Source organism: Schistocerca piceifrons, chromosome 8, assembly GCF_021461385.2.
Source record: "Schistocerca piceifrons isolate TAMUIC-IGC-003096 chromosome 8, iqSchPice1.1, whole genome shotgun sequence".
Taxonomy (NCBI): Eukaryota; Metazoa; Arthropoda; class Insecta; order Orthoptera; family Acrididae; genus Schistocerca; species Schistocerca piceifrons.
This window is the reverse complement of record NC_060145.1, coordinates 435,564,943-435,585,883: the sequence shown is the minus strand read 5'-3', so window position 1 is coordinate 435,585,883 and position 20,941 is coordinate 435,564,943. Positions and strand designations below refer to the sequence as shown.

The window sequence follows — 20,941 nt, the reverse complement described above, 5'->3', positions numbered from 1 at the left end:
ATCTAAGAAAGGGGAAATCAAAAGGTTATGACAAAATGGTAGCTGAAACTGTAAAGACATTAGGTTATGAAGCAATATTGTGGCGAAAAATTGTTAAAGCTTCATGGCTATTTGTTGGCAAACTGCCTTTCTGCAAATGTGTCGGGTTCTTCGGCCGAGGTCTGATGATTTTTCTGGCGTTTCGCCAGCGGCTGGCATTGTTAAAGCTTCACCCTCCATCGCTGGTGGCGGACTGGAGTTGATATGGCGGCCGCAGATTATATGTACCGCCGTGTCAACGTCCAAGGGCTTTTCCGTGGTCATTTCCGGTGTGGTTCGGCCCTTGTTACCCGCAACTGTGCTTCGCTGCAGCACGGGAATCCAGGACCGTTCACCTTGAGGCTTTCTTATTTCTTCTTTAAATTATTCTCATGTTTGTGTGTTTCTATAGCTTCTCTGAATAAGCGGGTGTCATAGCTTTTTTATGCAGCAAGAACATCCGTGTCAGCGAATTTAACTGCGTGGTAAGTCTCACGCATCGCGTGCTCTGCCTCCTGAAATAGCTCGTGCAATGGCAGCTTCTGGTAACAGGTGGAAGGCGACGCCGTGGGCAGTCCTCTTAGTTCAGTGGTGGGCAACTTCCTCATGGAACATTTCGAAGCGCAGCCACTGGACTTAGCACCTTATAAACCTAAAGGTGTGGTATCTCGTACATCGACGATACCTTTGTTGAGAGGAACCATAGTGAGGAACAGCTCTGTGACTTCCTAAGATACTTACTTGAACGGTCACCATGCCAACAGAAAATTTAATGGAGGTAGAAAAGTACAAACAGCAACCTATTCTGAATGTGATGCTCACGAGGGATGGTGAAACCCTGGGACAGGGAGTGTATCGAAAACTGACACACACAGACCGATACGTGCACAAACTGTCAAAACACCACCCGAGCCAGAGAAAAGACTTGATTAATACGCTCGCAACACGTGAAGTAGAATACGTGAGCCGCAGTACCTCAGTCTCGAGATACTACACATTGAAAGCGTTCTGAGGGCAATGCATACGTCACCATTTACATAAGAAGTGTCACAGAGTCAAACATCCCGCGAAGTGACACAATGGAAAAAGAAATATTGGTTACGGCCTTTCTGCCATACATTCCGTAAGTAACGGGCAGAATCGCTCGTATATTGCGTAAACACGGCTTAAAGACTATCTATTAATAGACAAGAAAGATTAGAACGTCTCAGATCGACAAAGGAGAGGATCATAGAACATAAACGGCATTGCAGGTTGATGCAGGTGGAGAAATTGGCCGTGGCTGAGCATGCTTTGTGTGAGACCGACCACATGGTGAAGTTCGCTGACAGAAGTTCTTGCCATAGAGAAGAGATGTCACATTCACTTGTTCAGAGAAGCTATAGAAATACACAAAAATGAAAACACCTTCTGTAGGGTGAATACTAATTGTGTATAATAATTATATGTTATTTAAGGTTGTTCAAAGCAGAGATCCAGCAGAAAAATAGTTACAGGTTTTGTGAACATTTTAGAGACTTTTACACGTTAAGCCACAATATTCGGAAACAGCAGCATCCGAACAAGGAAAGCCGGCACGTGTGTCGTCATTGATCACGTTTCTGCCCAACTTGGGAAGGCCGATGACCAGAGGAGTTAGCGTAGCAGCAGTCAGCACTTCGCCAGATCAACGACCAAGCAGACGGGCAATGCTCCCAAGGAGAACAACAACCAGCGCGGCTTGCACATCAGCGGTCAGTGCTTCAGGAACTGTCAGCATACTGAACTCGCGTGTGTGATGGCCTGCCGATGCGGAGGAGGACGACAGGGCAATGCCCGACCATGCCAGCCTTGAGGAAACCTAGGAAAACCGGCACGTGTGTCGACATCGGTCACGTTTTTTCACAACGTGAGAAGCATAGATCAACGACCAAATTGTCAGTCGCTGCCCTAGAAACATTGCGACATTGGCAAAACACCGAATAAATGTCTCCAACAAACGGGGATGAGAAGGTCGTTTGAGGGGAGAAAGAAGAGACGAAGAAACGTCGCCTGGACGGACAGACCGATGGTTAGTCAGCGGACGTCATACTTCGCTGCAACGACTTAGACGCTACGCTGCTCGGCAGGAGATGTCAGTACCGGGCCCATGCGTCAATGCAGAAGATGCCATGGCAGAGGTTACCAGAAAACAGTTTGTGTGGTACTTACCCAGGTGGCTGGTGAGATCGAAGGGATTATGGCGTCACCAAATGCGTCACCTGTCAACCTAGAAGCCGATGGACTCCACCAGAAGACGCCGAACCTGAGGGTCCCTGGTTCGATTCTGGGACGGACCACTCCTCGCCACGCCTTTGCCACATTTTAATAACGCAACGAGTTAATTCGCAAGGAGAAGACGGCGCCTCCGCCGCAATGAGTCACGGGTACTGAACGCAACACGAGCCGTCTCCGTATCAGCGGTCACTGGAATCTGCCACCTACGACTCTGCGCCGCACCGCTGCCACGAGGAATTAAGCGAGTTAAACACGTCGTATTATTCTGTTTATTAAAAGGAGCTTATGCCTCCATAAATGACTGTTCGTGGAACCACCAATGTTTCTCTCACACCTCACCCACTAAGCCAAGTGCAGAACCTATTCAACCGCCCGCAAAGTTTCGCTTTACCTCCCGCCATCCCAGACAAAATAATGACCTTCGCTCCCCTCTGCCACTGCTTCTCAATATCTACTGTCGCTAAGCTCCGACCAGCTACACTTCAACAAGAAAGCTGAAACCCTCAATGTGAACGGATCCTAGGTTCCGGTAGCAGCGAGCGAAATGAACTGGAAATGACCACGGAAATGACGTTGGCAGGTACATATATAATCAGCAGCCGCGAGCTCGGCTCCAGTCCACCACCAGCAATGGAGGGTGAAGCTTTGATAATGCCAGCCATTCTTGCTGACGAAACGTAAGAATATCATCAAACAAACGTTGGCCAAAGAACCCGACAGACAGAAGCCAACAGACAGTTTGTGAATATCGAGGCTAACCAACTGTCTCAGTGGAATATATGGCAAGGTCATTTTGTCTGAAGATTTAGTTTAAACTATTCCAGTACCTTTATCAAAAACTACAAACCAAAGGAAGCAAAGAATACAGGACAATTAATTTCATGTGCCCCATAACAAAATTCGTATGTAGCCTCCTATGTAGAAGGTTACAAAAAAACTTGAGGTAAACATGGTGGTGGGTCTGTTTGGATTCAGGAAATGAAAGCAAACTTGAGACGCTATTCGATGGCAGAGAATGGACAGACCAAGAATGAGAAAGGTTATCAGTAACATGTATACATGTTATGATGACTGGAAAAAGACGTGTGGCAGATGAAATGTATATGCTCAGTCATTAAGTCTCCCAACAACTCATTGACGACTTCGGTGTCCCAACCGTTGAATATTCTAAAAACAATAGGGAATAAATAGTCTACATCCACTTGTCAAAAGTCAAGGAAAGGAAAGTATTGTTTAAATGATAACAATAGTAAATGCCACATATTAAAGTTTAATCTTATTTAAAATAAGTGAAAAATACGTACATGGGTAGACACGGGATAACCCACCTTATTAGCGCAGAAGATGGAAGACACGATAGAAGTGAGCCAGCGGTCATAAAATAATAGAAGCAATCTACATTTTCTTGTTTTATCAAACGAATAACGCATACATAATTGTTAGAGCTTTCGTGTCCACTTGTTGACAAACTACCTATTGGCTTCTGTCTCGGGTTCTTTGGCCTACGTTCATATGATGATTTTACTGACGTTTCGCCAGCACGAGTGGCTGGCATTGTCAAAGCTTCACCCTCCATTGTCGGTGGTGAACTGAGACCGAGCTCGCGGCCGCAGACTACATGTACCTGGCGCGCCAATGTCCGAGGGCTTCTCCGCGGTCATTTCCGGTGTGGTTCTCCTCTTGCTACCTGCGACGGGCGTTCGCTGCAGTACGGGAAGCCAGAATCCGTTTACCTTAAGGCTTTCCTGTTTCTTGTTGAAGCAGTTCGCGTGTTTTTGTATATCTACAGCTTCTCTGAACAAGCGCGTGTTATAGTGCTTCTCTACAGCCAGAACTTCAGTGGCGGCGAATTTTATTACGTGGTCGGTCTCATTCAGTGCGTGCTCTGCCACGGCCGATTTCTCCACCTGCCCCAACTTGCAATGTCGGTTATGTTCTTTGAACCTGGTGTTGATTGAACGTCCAGTCATTCCGACATAAACTTTTCCGCATGTGCATGGTATACGGTACATTCCCGACATTGCAAGTGGGTCCCTTTTCTCCTTTGACGATCTAAGACACTCTTTGATCTTCCTTGTCTGTTTGAAAATCGTCTTTACGCCGTGTTTGCGCATTATACGGCCGATTCTGTCCGTCACTCTGGGAATGTATGGCAGAAAGGCCGTACCCGACATTTCTTTTTCTGATTCCTTACTTTGCCGAGTGTTTGGCTCTGTTACACCTCGAATACAGTTTGTGGAATACCCATTGCTCCTCAGAATCCTTTCCAGGTGTTGCATTTCGCGTCTGAGTTGCTGCGGCTCACATATTCGTCCAGCTCGCGTTACTAGCGAATTAATCAAGCCTCTTTTCTGGTTCGGGTGGTGAGATGATAGTTTGTGCAGGTATCTGTCCGTGTGTGTCGGTTTTCGATACACGCTGTGTCCCAGGATGTGTCTCAGAATGTGTAGAAACTTTTGATTTGAAATACAGACCGCTGTTATCTTTCATGGGAGATCTGCGTTTTACAATATCGGCTTAAATGAAATTCTTGTATATGTAATTAAAGAAGGAAACGTGCACATACGCGCTAAAGCTAAGCTCTACCCTTATACGAATAACGAAAAGATGTATATTTTATAAAGAAACTGATGTGTCGACAGAAGTGCCGACACAGTGTTAATTTGAGGGGGCCGATAGGCACGCTATCTAACGCAGACGGGCGTGAATTCTGGAACAGGATAACTATTGAATGGTAGCAAGAAAAGCACGTAGCTGCTTTATACTTAACTTTAATGACTCCTTGTGATACATCTCTCTTGACTATACAAATGCGACTCGTAATATACATGCACTGTTACAATTGGCGCCTTGCTAGGTAGTAGCCATGGACTTAGCAGAAGGCTATTCTAACTGACTCTCGGCTAATGAGAGGAAGGCTTCGTCCGTATTGTCGCTAGCAATGTCGTCCGTACAACTGGGGCGAGTGCTCTATCGTATATCGAGACCTGCCTTGTGGTGGCGCTAGGTCTGCGATCACACAGTGGCGACACGCGGGTCCGACATGTACTAAATGGACCGCGGCCGATTTAAGCTACCACCTAGCAAGTGTGGTGTCTGGCGGTGACACCACATTCCTCCCCCGCAAATCGGCGAACGGTCGTGTGATAAGGCTTCCGCCCGCCGTGGGGAGGACCCCATGTTGACGTATGCGATGAGGTGGGGAGCCTAACAACAGGCGAGGCTGTGCCACCCGCACCCGGCCATTCGGTCCGAGGGGATCTAGGAAACGCCTGAAAACCTAGTCCAGGGTGCACGTCAACATGCGGTGTATGCGCTCGTAATGAGACAGGAGGGGCCGAAGGGTCGACCTCCATTGCGTCGGGGTACCCGACGCGCGATGACGTCATGCGGTCCGGAGCGGGCAAGAGGTCCAAGGCGGAGGACAGCTGGCCACGGGAAGCGAGCGGCGGCGCGTGACCCAGGGAGGCGCTTGGCGGCTGCAGCGAAGCGTCGAATGCGGGCGGCGCCGGCGGGAGAACAGGCGGCGGCGGCGGCGGCTGCTGCGGCGGCGCGTCGCCATGGGGCAAAATGGAAGGCATCGTCGGTAACACCTGGGGATGAGGCGAGCCAGTAGATGGGTCCCCAGGGCGCTGACCGGACGGCACCGTCGCTGAAAGCAGACGGGGAGCGGCAGAACCCGTGCGACGACAGAGGCGCAGCTGATTGAGATGCCGACGCACCTCACCAGAGGCCCCCAAAACCAAATACATCGCGCGGCCGAGGCAGCGAAGAATGCGCCCTGCGAGCCAACGCCGTGAACCGCGATAGTTGCGATAGAATACAACGTCGCCTGGAGCAAAAGCAGGAGTCTGCTGCTGCACAGGAACCTGATGCGGCGGATACAGCAAAGACATCAGGGTTCGATGAGGACGACCGTGGAGCAACTCAGCCGGCGAGCGACCATCTCGGAGCTGAGAGCGATACGACGACAAAAAGAGCAACAACGCGTCCTCCCGAGAATTCGACTCTTTCAACTTCAACATCTGTGACTTGAAAGTCCGGACCAATCGTTCAGCGGCACCGTTTGATTGAGGCGAAAACGGCGCGGATGTCAGATGTTGAATACCATTGGCCTGGCAGAATGACTGAAATTCTGCGGACATGAATTGTGGGCCATTGTCGGAAACAATAGTCTGCGGAAGACCTTCAATGCAAAAGATAGCAGACAACGCTTGGATGGTGGCAGATGACGTCGTGGAAGACATCCGGACAACAAAAGGAAAATTACTGAAGGCATCTACCAGAACCAACCATCGAGCATTCCAGAACGGACCAGCAAAATCATTGTGCAAGCGTTGCCAAGGGGAAGTGGCTTTTGGCCATGCAAAGACTTTCCGCGGCGGTGCGGATTGTTGTTCGGCACACGCCATGCAAGAAGAACACATATTCGTAATCGCAGCATCGATTCCGAACCAAGTACAGTGCTGACGAGCAAGTTGTTTCGGTCGCACTATACCCCAATGTCCTTGGTGAAGAAGTCGTAAAACAGAGGACTGTAACGAACGTGGGACCACGACTCTGGACTGATCATTATCAGAACGCAACAACAAAACACCACGTCGAACAAAGTCTCTCCTTGTGAGCAAAAAATCGGCGAACCAACGGATCCTCGATCCGAGACTGTGACAAAGGCCATTGCGTAGCAACAAAACGCAAAACAGTAGCAAGGACAGGGTCAGCAGCTGTGGCTGTAGCTACACGACGAAAATCAATCGGAGACGATTCGACCACTTCATCGGTTTCCGAATCAATGAACAGGCAACCAAGTTCGGAAGAATCGAATGCTTTATCCTCAGCAACAGGCAAACGGGACAACGCATCGGCGTTTCCGTGCTTAGCAGTGGACCGATACGAGATATCGTAGCGGTACTGCGAGAGGAAAATAGACCAGCGAATGAATTTCTGCGCTGTACGTGGAGGTACAGGCTTGGTCGGATGAAAAAGCGATGTCAAAGGTTTGCGGTCCGTGATGATGGTGAAGTGACGACCATACAAGGAATCATGGAACTTAGTAACACCAAACACGAGAGCCAAAGCTTCTTTCTCTACCTGCGAGTAATTTCGTTGCGCAGACGAGAGCAATTTGGACGCAAAGGCAATAGGGCGATCATGCGAGCCTACTTTGTGCGCAAGCACAGCACCGATCCCGAAATCCGATGCATCTACCATCAACAAAAGGGGTTTCTGGGGATCGAATGGCGTAAGGCAAGTATTAGAAAGCAACGCCGATTTCAACTGGCGAAAGGCGCGTTCGCATTTTATACGCGCTGGGATTCGTCGTCCACCGGTATTTGCAAGTACGCATCGGCTAGGTCCAACTTTGAAAAATATTTTCGCGGGCACAGTTTAGCAAAAAGATCTTCCGGGCGGGGCAAAGGAAAAGTAGCAGTCACTAGTTGTGGATTCACTGTGGCCTTGAAGTCCACGCAAAGTCTCAATTTTCCGGAAGGTTTTCGCAAAATTACTAAGGGTGAGGCCCAGAGAGAAGCTTGCACACGTTCAATTACACCCTGTGATTCGAGATCGTTTAATGTTCTTGCGACCTCATCACGCAATGCGTGGGGAACATTGCGCGCTCTGAAAAATTTCGGTTGCGCGTTTACTTTCAGTTCCAAGTGTGCTTCATAGTTTTTAGCGCAACCTAGGCCCGGTGCAAAAATGTGTGCAAATTCTTCACATAACCGAGCAACACTGTCTGAAGGCACAGTCTCATTCACTGATAGGACCTGATTTACTATAGACATGTTAAACAATTGAAATAAATCTAAACCAAACAAGTTCACTGCAGTAGAAGAACGAAGAACGTAAAATGACACAAGTTTTGTTTGTCCCTTGTATGTGGCAAGAAGGCTGCACTGTCCTAACACAGGAATTTTCTGTCCTGAATAACTTTTTAACTGAACATTTGCGGCACGCAACGGAGGTTGGCCCAGTTGTTTGTACGTGTCGTGATTGAGCAATGAAACTGCAGCTCCGGTATCGAGCTGGAATGGTATGACCTTGCCATTAAAGTCCAAATCTACAAAAAGTTTATTGTCCTGCTGACGACAAGAGCGACTGTTTTGTGATATTTGAACAGACACGGGTACAGAATCACTTGCTAATTGACGTGATTTCCGGCGACGTCGACGCACAGTTTTTGTGGGACGAACACAGTCACTGTTAGAGAAAGTGTCACTGGACGAAGTGGAACTAACGACATGAATGTCCATGGGCGAAGGTCCACGAGCCTGAGTGTCCTTGGTTCGATTCCGGCGCGAAGCAAAGGGCCGGGAATGGTTGTGATTGTCTGATCTGAGCTTTTTCTGGCAAACACTTTGAACATGTCCTTTCTTATTGGAGAAAAAGCAAATAGCATGGCGTGACGGGCAATGTTCACGCGAATGTCTAGTAGCACACCGCGGGCATGATTTCACTGCATTTGTGTGCTGGCGCGGCACACCTGGCTTAGCGCGCGGCGGCAGCTGTGTCGAAGTGCGCGAGGCCCGGTTACCGGGACGCGCAGCGTGTCCAGCGGGCCGGATAATGTTACACACGGCTGGCGAAGTTTCAAAAGATTCCGGAGCACAGTCAAGTGTGTCTTGTCTATCCAAGATGTCTATCACTTGTTGAAGGGAGGGATTTACTAGTTTCAAAATTTGCTCCCGTATGCGAACATCAGAAACGTTCTGTGCAATTGCATCACGTACCATTGTATCTGAATAAGAAAGGCCACAGTCACATTCAAAGGCACAGTCCCTAGTAAGTCCTTGCAATGTTGCTACCCACTCCCTATTAGTTTGACCAGCCGTACGTTTTGTACGAAAGAACGTATACCTTTTTGCAACCACATTAAATGTTTCTTTGAAATAGGCATCTAAAGCAGACAAAATTTCCTCGTAGGACAGAGTTGCTACGTCGCGGCGGGGAAACAATTTCACTATCACACGGTAGGTGGACACACCGACACAAGAAAGCAAAAACGGCTGCCGCTCATTACCTTGAATTCTGTAGGCGGCTAGGTGAAAGGCGAACTGTCGGGACCATTCTGGCCACGTCTCGTGGGTTTGGTCAAACTGGCGAAACTGCGGTGCAACTGCATGTTGTGGCTGCGGTAGCGGTGAAGCGGCGGCTGTCGCATCGGTTGGAATGGCACGTTGACCCTGGACGAGCTGTCCAAGGGCATCCAATAACGCCTGCGTTTGCTGATTCTGCAAGCGATATAATTCGGACAGTACATCTGGAGACTGTGGCGAAGCCATGACACAAGTAAATGTAAGCAATCAGAAAGAACACTTTAAATCGTCGCCAAATGATGTGTCGACAGAAGTGCCGACACAGTGTTAATTTGAGGGGGCCGATAGGCACGCTATCTAACGCAGACGGGCGTGAATTCTGGAACAGGATAACTATTGAATAGTAGCAAGAAAAGCACGTAGCTGCTTTATACTTAACTTTAATGACTCCTTGTGATACATCTCTCTTGACTATACAAATGCGACTCGTAATATACATGCACTGTTACAATTGGCGCCTTGCTAGGTAGTAGCCATGGACTTAGCAGAAGGCTATTCTAACTGACTCTCGGCTAATGAGAGGAAGGCTTCGTCCGTATTGTCGCTAGCAATGTCGTCCGTACAACTGGGGCGAGTGCTCTATCGTATATCGAGACCTGCCTTGTGGTGGCGCTAGGTCTGCGATCACACAGTGGCGACACGCGGGTCCGACATGTACTAAATGGACCGCGGCCGATTTAAGCTACCACCTAGCAAGTGTGGTGTCTGGCGGTGACACCACAGAAACATCTTACGGAGTTGGCTCAAGTAGCCTGCTGTAGTCCGCGAAATATGTTGATACAGACTGTAAGGACAGGATGCTGGTAAAGGAAGTCTGCACCAGACAGTGGTGGTTTAAGACTGGCGACGAGTATTGGCTGACACGAGTATTCGAAGAGGTATTATACCAATTTTTTATTCCTCATGAATACTTTTCAGTGTTTGTATAGAGAAATTAACGTACAAGGCATTAGAAGAAACAAGATCCGTACAATCAACTGGAGAAAGGCTGAAAGTATTTTATGGAGAGAATCAAGCAGGGATGGTAGAATCAATCGATGTACTATAAATTGTAAGACAGGGTCGTTACACTGGGGACTGAATATGCAGTGAGTTCATATGTAGGTATGGTCTCAGAGATGAGAATCACCATATGTCAAGATTTCGTGAAATCATCATTCGAAGAAAACCAAAGAAAAATTTGGATTAGTAATCAAAGCTCTGGGAGAAGAAACAAAAACTTTGAGTTTTACCAGTGATGTCGTAATTCGGTCAGAGAAGTTAAAGACTTGGAAGAGCAGTTGAACGGAATGGACAGTGTATTGAGAGGTGCATATAAGATGAATAACAATAAAATCAAAACAAGGATAACGTATTTTAGTCGAATTATGTCAGGTTATCATTAGGAAACAGTTTAGAAAACGCGACAATTAAAGTAGTGGATGAAGTTTGCTATTTGGGCAGTCAAATAACTGACGACAGCAGAAGTAGAGAAGACATAAAAAGTAGAGTGGCAATGGCAAGAGAAGCATTTCAGGAGAAGATAAATTTCTTAACATCGAATATAGACTTAAGTTATAACACTACAACAGCTACTGCTATGCCATAACCTTAAAGTAGGAGGCAGGTCGTGAAATAAAACTATCTTGTTAAAGCAATTATGGTATAAAGCAAGAGAGCAGTGTTACCCTATGATAGGAATTTTGTTATGTTGACGGTGTTGCACCTAACGGAGGTGGCTTATCGGAAGTGAAAGTAAGAATTACGTAAATATTCAAACAGTAACAAATAATATTTTACCTAGTTACACTGTTTAAAGAATAAAGAAAACGGTCGCTAGCCTACTTAGTCAAGAGAATGATTGACATTCTCGTTTAAGAAAGCAGTTATGAGTAACTTTAAGGGACAAACACAACCTATTTTTTGCCACACGCGAGTGCAATGAACTCTGACACCTGCATATGTTAACGTTAAGTCTGGAGTTGACAGAGTTGAAGAAATTATTTGCATAAATATAACAGATAACAATACACAATATTTCTTTCAGGACTTATTCAAACTGAATGGTCTTTATAACATTACTATTAATATACAGTGTAGAATCACAAATTGGACAAAGGTTCAGTATTACTTTTCAAACATTTTCCTAGTTGACACAAAATTGTAAATGTAGTTCATTGCAAAATTATGAACTGGTCACAGGTTAAGTCTCTCTCAGTTAAATACTATTTAGAATGAAAGTTAAATGGAATTCACTAACAGGTCACTTCCACTATCATTTTAATAACGAAATTATTGTTTTCGTAGATAGTGGTCTTTTTGTTAATCGTTATCTAGCATGAGCACAATAGACTAACTGTTGATCCTGTTACACCATTAATATGTACTTTTAATACACAAGGGGAGTCCAATATTGTACAGAAGTTCACTTGAATAGGAAGAGTAATTGAAACTTGTTATAATTAAGTAACTTTGTGCATTTGAACTACTTTCAATGGAGGGGGGGCCTTAATCTTGACCACTGTAGCAGAGCATACTAAACACACTTTCAATACACTAAAGAAACGAGGTATTAGTTCTCAACTCTTACTGCAGTAGAACACAACTTGACATATCTGTAAGAAACTGGCTCACCTTTTGCGATTTGCAACAAGAGCAATGTGATCATTTACTAAGCAAAACTTTACCATCCTCAGTTTTAAGATCTTTTAATTTTGAAATTGGCAACAATATATTGATAAGCAGTTTTAATAGAAAAATTATTCTCAGCAAGCATCATGTACTTTAGCTCACTCTCTTGCCACATTAACTTTAACTTTCTTTCAACAAAGGACACTCGGTCACAATAGTATTGTGATCGCTTCCCAGTTTTGGTTACTGATAATTTGATACCAGTGTCTGAGTTTAATTTGCACAGCACTGAAGATCTGATATCAATAAAACATCAATATTACGGCCAACGCTGACCTTTCATTTCATTTTAATGTGGAAAAATACTCTCCTCATTGCATGCTATCATTTGCTAAAATCTTGTTTCGATATCTCAGACCGTTTATGATATGCGTGGGATTTATGAATATTTCATTCTGGCTTTTTCACTGGCGTCTGTGTTCGTGACGGAGACCTTTACACATTCCATTCTCTGGATATAGTGACATCCTTCGAGGTTTAATGAAGAATTCAGTATGTTATCTAAACTTTATATGCAGCAACATATGGCCAAAACACACACCAAATCCAAATTTGTAGCGATCCCTACAAACTCTACGAATTTCTCACAGTTGTTTAGCTAATACCAAATTATTACAATAACTATGATCATTAACGAAATAATAGGTAATTCATCATGAAGCTGACGAATGAAGCTATAAGGTGTGTGAGACACAGAGTTTATTACCGTATAGCTTCTCTAAAATCGTTTGAGAAAGACTGCAGATCAGCCAGCTTGGGCGGCTGACAGGTTAAGCGCCGAGCAGGCCTGGCGTTATCTCCACATTCTGACGCGTTCAACACATCCCGGCAACTACGGTTTCCTCCATTCGTTCGCTACTTAACTGTCAAAAGTCGCAACTAATTTTAAACGCACCATAATTCAATGTTCCAGGATTCACAGTGTTAACAGTGTGCCGAGAGTACCACACTTCTGGTATTACTGTTCACCACAGACAACGCAGTAGCCGACGGCCTTCACTTAACGACCGAGAGGAGCAGTATGTTTGTACAGTTGTTAGTGCTAATAGACAAGGAACAGTATGTGAAAGAACTGCAGGAGTCAAAGTGGGACGTACGGCGAACTTAACCGTTAGGACAGTGCGGTGAAATTGAGCGTTACTGGGCTCTGGCAGCAGGCGACAGATCCTTTGCTAACACTGTGAGGTCGCCTGCACGCTTCTGTCCTGGGTTCGACTGGAAAACGACTGGAAAACCATAGCCTGGTCAGATGAGTCCGGATTTCAGTTGGTAAGAGTTGATGCGAGTGTTCGAGTGTAGCGCAGATCAAACTAAGCCATTAACCCAAGTCGTCAACGAGGCAGTGTTCAACCAGATACTGGCTCAATAAAGGAGTGGGCTGTGTTTAGATGGAATGGACTCGATCTTATGGTCCAGCTGAACCGATCATTGTCTGGAAATGGTTATGTTCGCCTGCTGGGAGAACATTTGCAGCGAAACAACGATAGAATTATTGTGGATGACAATGCACCATGTCACCGGGCCACAATTGTCCGCGATTGGTTTGAAGAACATTCATGATTTGGCCAACCAGATCGCCCGACATGAATCCCATCTAATAAATATGGGACATAATTGAGAGGTCAGTTGGTGGACCAAACCCTGCGCCGGTAACACTTTCGCAGTTATGGACGGCTATAGAGACAACATGATTCTTTTTTTTTTCTTTTTTTTTTTTTTTTTTTTTTTTTTTTTTTTTTTTTTTTTTTTTTTTTTTTTTTTTTTTGCAGGTAACTTCTAACGGCTTGTTAAGTCCGTGCCACGTCGAGTTGCTGCACTACACCGGGTAAAAGGAAGTCAGTCGCGATATTGGGAGGAGGTACCCCTTCACTGTACATGTCAGCAGGGTGTATAAATTTTATTGTCTCGTAACTAGAAAGAGTGTTCCTTCTTTGAAGTTCCACTGAAGCTACTGGATAAAACAAGTTCTTAGCTGAAACGTCTGTGCTGTATTATCACTTAGCAATGCACGAGATACTACCAGTTTCGCACTAATCAACGGTTCCTGACAAAAGAAAAAAAAAAAAAAAAACACTACTGGCCATTAAAATTTCTACTCCACGAAGATGACGTGCTACAGACGCGAAATTTAACCGGCAGGATGAACATGCTGTGATATGCAAGTGATTAGCTTTTCAGAGCATTCACACAACGTTGGCGCCGGTGGCGACACCTATAACGTGCTGGCATGAGGAAAGTTTCCAACCGATTCCTCATACACAAACAGCAGTTGACCGGCGTTGCCTGGTGAAACGTTGTTATCATGCCTCGTGTAAGGATGATAAATGCGTACCATGGCGTTTCCGACTTTGATAAAGGTCGGATTGTAGCCTATCGCGATTGCGATTTATCGTATCGCGACATTGCTGCTCGCGTTGGTCGAGATCCAATGACTGTTACCAGGACATGGAATCGGTGGGATCAGGAGGGTAATACGGAACGCCGTGCTGGATCCCAACGGCCTCGTATCACTAGCTATCGAGATGACAGGCATCTTATCCGCATGGCTGTAACGGATCGTGCAGCCACGTCTCGATCCCTGAGTCAACAGATGGGGACGTTTGCAAGACAACAACCATCTGCACGAACAGTTCGACTACGTTTGCAGCAGCATGGACGATCAGCTGGGATACAATGGCTGCGGTTACCCTTGACGCTGCATCACAGACAGGAGCGCCCGTGATGGTGTACTCAACGACGAACCTGGGTGCACAAATGGCAATTTTTTTCGGATGAATCCAGGTTCTGTTTACAGCATCATGATGGTCGCATCCATGTTTGACGACATCGCGGTGAACGCACATTGGAAGCGTGTATACATCGCCATAGTGGGGTATCACCCGGCGTGATGGTATGGGGTGCCATTGGTTAGGTCTCCTCTTGTTCGCATTGACGGCACTTTGAACAGTGGACGTTATATTTCAGATGTGTTACGACCCGTGGCTCTGCCCTTCATTCGATCCCGCGGAACCCTACATTTCAGCAGGATAATGCACGACCGCATGTTGCAGGTCCTGTACGGGCCTTTCTGGATACAGAAAATGTTCGACTGGTGCCCTGGACAGCACATTCTCCAGATCTCTCACCAATTGAAAACGTCTGGTCAATGGTGGCCGAGCAACTGACTCGTCACAATACGCCAGTCACCACTCTTGATGAACTGTGGTATCGTATTGAAGCTGCATAGGCGTACACACCATCCAAGCTCTGTTTGACTCAATGCCCAGGCGTATCAAGGCCGTTATTACGGTCGGAGGTGGTTGTTCTGGGTACTGATTTCTCAGAATCTATGCACCTAAATTGCGTGAATATGTAATCACACGTCAGTTCTAGTATAACATATTTGTCCAATGAATACCCGTTTATTATCTGCATTTCTTCTTGGTGTAGCAATTTTAATGGCCCAGTAGAGTAGCTTATAAAAACGAATATCATTCCGTTAATTTTAATTCACACCGAACATTGTCTCATCAGCAGCAACTGTAAGCACAGAACTCGCGAACTCTGATCAAATTTACCTCAATCAGTAAATTGTTTGAAAGTTCATACGATGTTTGTAAGTTTATAACGTTCGATTACAGTTTACCATTGTTCAGTGATATCATTAATCGCTGAGAATGCACTGGTGTTCGAACGTGTTTTTCATTATTCTTGTCCTGCTAAAATATCTGTTTCGGCAGATCTATCTTAAATTGAGCGGGGTTTCAGTAGCAATGTCTCTGTGTTTCAGGCTTATGGGTGACTGGCCCAACACATATACCTTCACAAAAGCAATCGCCGAAGATCTAATACACTCTGAAGCCGTTGGGCTACCCGCCTCGATCATCAGGCCCTCCATAGGTAAGTTCAGCTGTTATATCTCCATGAGATGTGCGTTCACCTCAACCGTTATGGCAGAGCTAGAACCACGGTTCACTAGTATCTCTCAGCACGCACGTATGGGAACCATATTCCTTAGGAAGCAGAAAATAAATAAAGCACTAGTGTAACGTACACGTAATGAAGTATGTTCTCAAACAGGATGGTTGTGGAGCTCATACAACAAAGAAGTGGCAGACGTGAGTTTTATTCCATGATCGTTTACAATTTAAAAAGTAACAAATTACACCATCACAAGTCACAATTTGAGGTAAAAGCATAACACTAAGCATATTGAAAATGAATGTTTGTCTTCATTGTTTCATCCGAGTTGTTGACAAACGAAAATTATGTTCTTCTGCATCTACATCTACATAAGATACTCCGAAGCCACGGTATGGGGCGTGCCAGCGGCTACCCTGTACCGCTACTAATTATTTCATTTCCTGTTCCACTTGCAAATAGAGCGAGGGGGAAATGAGTATATGCCTCCGTATGTGCCCTAATTTCTCGTATCTTATCTTCGTACTGGTACAGGGTACTCGCCGCCACGCACCGTACGGTGGGTTGCGGAGTATCTATGTAGATGTAGATGTAGGTGTAGCTGTAGATGTCTATCTGACGGTTTATATGTTTTCTCCGTTTTGCTTTTTGGGTAATTGTTTGCGTCCCTCATCCTACCCTTATTACTTCGATTTTAATTTTGTCATCACTAGTGAAGCTTTTCATAGATCATAAAAAATCATTACCGATGCTTTTAGTTGCCGTATATCTTTATTTCACTATGTTCACATTTCTCCCTCATATACTAAAGTGGCAACTGCCATGAGGTTACAAAATTTCAGTTGTATCACTTTCCCTGTTTTACTCTTAAATGTTCTTATTGCACCACAAAGCTGGTAAGTATTAGTTTCTGTTTTCTATGTATCGACTTGTCGTTCGTATGGTACGTCACTTCCTAAATATCTGTAACGGACTACATGTTCTATCCGTTTACTTTTGAGGACTATTTCTGTTCGTATTATGTGAATACCTAAAAAGGTTATGATTTTAATTTTATTTATAAATATAGTCAGATTGTAGCTTGCGGATGTCGTATTTAGTTTCTGCAAGGCCATTTGTAATTTATCGTCGCTGTCTTGTATGATACTTAAACTATCCGTGAATAACATCGCATTAATATGTTTAATCCTGAGTTTTTTGTTATGGGTTGGTACCCTTACATGGAAAAAGATAGACTCTCGAAAGTGTTTCATCGAGCCTCGGAACAATTCTACTAAAATATAAAACGACCCGGCATGAATAAGGACATGAAAAAGGGATTAATGGACTATCTGTTGTAAGGTAGTGATAATAATAATAATAATAATAATAAGAACAACTTCGCGTAGCAGAATGGCGAAGTGGACATTTTTCTATTGGGCGCCACTTCGGCAACTTGCGCGTCCTTAAACTATCCCTGTTATCCAAACGGGGAAAGGGGCCTTAGTTTAACAGTGACCTTCTCACAGATATAAAATAGAACAACTAACAATCACTACTGCATACATTTATGACTGGGAAGGAAGGTGTAACTTTCTCTAAATTCCGGGTGTGCATGATGTAATTATGATTTCACACAATTTCATCACTGTATTACTTGTCTGGGAAATCATAAACAGCATTACCAAAAGCTACTGATATAGCGAACTGACCAGCGCAGCAGCTGCAGAAGACATGCGAACTGTGGTACCTGCAGTCTGCATAGTTTCGCAGACTGCAGACAACGCCCTGTTGATGCAGCCATTGTCACTGAGAGAGACACAGCACTGGTCGAGATTCGGCAGTAAAACAGTCCAAATACCCGTCTGGCCATCCTGTGTTAGAATTTCCGTGATTTGTCAAAATCGCTTAAGTTAAATGGTGGATCGGTTGCTTTGTAAAAGGGCACGGGCGATTACCTTCCCCATCCTTATCCAATCAGAGTTCGTTCTTCGTCTCCACTGACCCCGTTTTCGACAGAAGTTTCATCTGCCTTTGTTTTATAGCCATCTTTCTCTGTCTCTTGCTATCTTTACCATCTGGTTGTAGTTCCTGCAGTTCTTTCCACTGCTGCTCTGTATTATGTTAATGAATGTTCTTTTCCGTTTAATTAGTTTCAGTGTTAGTAGTTCATTGCCAACTGCCTTGACACAACGGTAACACCGGTTCCCGTCACACCACCGAAGTTAAGCGCTGTCGGGCTTCGCTAATACTTGGCTGGGTCAACGTCTGGGTCTGCAGGGTGCTGTTGGCAAGAAGGGCGCGCTCAGCCTTCGCGAGGCCAACTGAGGCGCTACTTGATTGAGAAGTAGTGAACCGCTCACGAAAATTCATAGCGGCCGGAAGAGCGGCGTGCTGACCACATGACCCTCCGTATCCACATCCGGTGACGCCTAAAGGCTGAGGAATGACGCGGCGGCAAGTCGGTACCGCTGAACCTTCATGGCCTGTTCGGATGTTTTTTTTTCCTTAATAGTACGTTGCACATCTTTTTCCGTCTAGAGTGTTTCTGTGGCTCTTCTCGACATACATATTTCTTTTCCTTCTGAACTATGTTTTAATATAGTCCCAATAAATTATTGTTTCTGTATTAACATCATCGTTCGTAAATAAATAATTTTTGTTTCGACAGGTTTGTTTGGTATTAAACTAGTCATTTGCTACCCATTATATTTCTGTTGTCATCTCTTTGTAAGGACACAGGCGATGCTGTCGCCACTGCCTCTTGGATGTAGTGCCACTGAGTCCGGGAATCCCTATCATTCTAGAAGCAGCGAGAGTTTTTGGGCCGGCCGTTCAGCGGGGCGCGGGATGGCCGTCTGGCGGTAGTGACAGGACGGACCGGTGGAGCGAGTGCCTAAGTTCTTGGATTGTAGTGGCAATGGCTACCTCTGCGAAAGAAATAGAAACCCTATGTGAACGTGCTTGTTATGTGAAAGAGCTAAGACAGACAGGAAATATTAGTTGATATTATTTGATTGAATCATGAAAGGATGGTGCTTCAATATTCAGTCCTTATCTTAGCTACCCATTCACGTTAATGATAATTATTTGTAACGAAGTTTCTTGTTCAGGAGGTGGAATGGAGTGAAAGTACATTTTCCACTAGATACATGGTCACGGCTAATTAGTTAGGCACAAATTCCTTGGGCGGAAGATCCCCGTTTTAGCTGTCGAACTGAACTTTTGCCCGATTTCCTAACATGAAACAGACAGCTTTTCCAAGAAAATTATTAAAATAAAGGGTGAAGGGGGGTTGGCTAATAGTTGTAATGCGCGATAGAACTTGGGACTGTAGCAAAAATTCGGAGAACCGAACTGTAACTAATGAATGCGACCAAGAAGAAATAGACTGAACAGCAAACAGACGCAGAGTAATTTCGATACCGCAACCAGATCCCACGCCAGTCTTCGCAGTGGCTTACAAGGCGTTTGTTCAACCGGTTTTTGAGTATTGTTCATCTACGTGGGATCCCTACCAGGCAGGACTGATAGAATAGATATGGAAGATACAACGAAGGGAGGCGCGTTTTTACACAGGATCGCTTAACCGGCGCAAGAGTGTTACGGAGATGCCCAACAAAATCCATTGACAGGCATTACAAGAGAGGCGTTGTGCATCACGGAGAGATTTAGTATTAAAATTTCGACAGTGCACTTTTCGGGAAGAATTGGACAACATATTACTTCTCCTGACATATTTTCTAGAGAATGACCACGGGGAGAAAATTTGAGAATTTAGAGGCAACAAAGAGGGTTATCGACAATTTTTCTTCCCATGCACTAATTACGAGTGAAACAGAGTTGGAGGGCTCAGTTAGTGGTACAAAAAGTACTCTCCTCCATACACCATTAGGTGGCTTGCGGAGTATGAGTAGATGTACATGAGGAAGACACAGTATGCAGCACCAGGCCGATGGAGATAATTCGAAAACGTATGTGTCGCAAGAGGTTAGGCCATTAACAAATATGAGAATTTAGAAAGAAAACTAACAACAATGTGGACTGAGATTTGCTATAGGGTGAAAATTGAAGAAAAGTGTGTAAAAAGAACGTGTGACGTGTATGGTAAAAGTTTGAATTTTGTAGAGAGGTGTTTAAGACTTTGTTGTGACTATAAGAGAAAGAAATTTAGCAAAATGGAACCGTTGGATCCCAGAAATAAAATCGAACGGGAGTAGATAGACAAAGAAAGTGGGTTTTGTGAAAATGGAGAATTTTCACTTAAGTTGATAGTAGAAAATTGATAAAAGTGGAAGATATTTCGACAGAAATAATCAATTATCCAATGGGGAGTTGAAGAGAATTAAGTCTACCAGAGCCCTCGTCTTTCTGCCATGTACGAGGGTTGGAACTTTAATAGTGGCAACTATTTATTTACAGCTTGTACTAAATACATACGTGTTTCACAGTTTTACTGAGCTTCAAAGTAGTTACCAGCATTGTGTATAATCCGTTGCCAGCGATCTGGAAGTCGTAGGATACTTTTAGCAGTGCCAATCGTGTTGACAGTTCGAGCGACGCGGTTTATTGCCCGACGAATTTGTAGCAGTTCTGAAGCGAATGCTGTGAAGTGTTTCCTTCCTTCAGTTTATAAATCGAGTCGGAATTACGACGGCTTAAGTCAGAGGAGTGCGGTAGGTAGTATAGCACTTAGCAGCCCCATCAGTGAAACGAGTCAGTAACAGCTTGCACTGTACGTGCTTGAGCGTTGTCCTGCAAAATGATGGTCAGGTCCTGCAGAAATTGTCATCACTTCTGTCTCTATGATGTTCATTTTTGTAACACATCCTACGACCAGCTTAGAGACAGAAGTGATGACACTTTCTGCAAGACTTGACCATCATTTTTCAGGACAATGCTCGAGCACGTACAGTGCCAGCTGTTACTCACTCGTTTCACTGATGGGGCTGCTAAGTGCTATACCACCTACTGCACTCCCCTGACTTAAGTCCTCGTGAGTTCAACTCGATTTCTTAACT

The 20,941-nt window shown here is 44.9% G+C and overlaps 1 protein-coding gene across 1 annotated transcript in view; it reads left to right on the top strand.

Annotated features, from left to right (window-relative positions):
* The window catches only part of LOC124711975 (fatty acyl-CoA reductase wat-like), a 174,180-nt gene that overhangs the window by 79,944 nt on the left and 73,295 nt on the right, over nt 1-20,941 (top strand). The window contains exon 5 of the mRNA XM_047242258.1: nt 15,811-15,920. Within this exon, the coding sequence (XP_047098214.1) occupies nt 15,811-15,920 (110 nt within the window). The remainder of the gene's footprint in view (nt 1-15,810; nt 15,921-20,941) is intronic.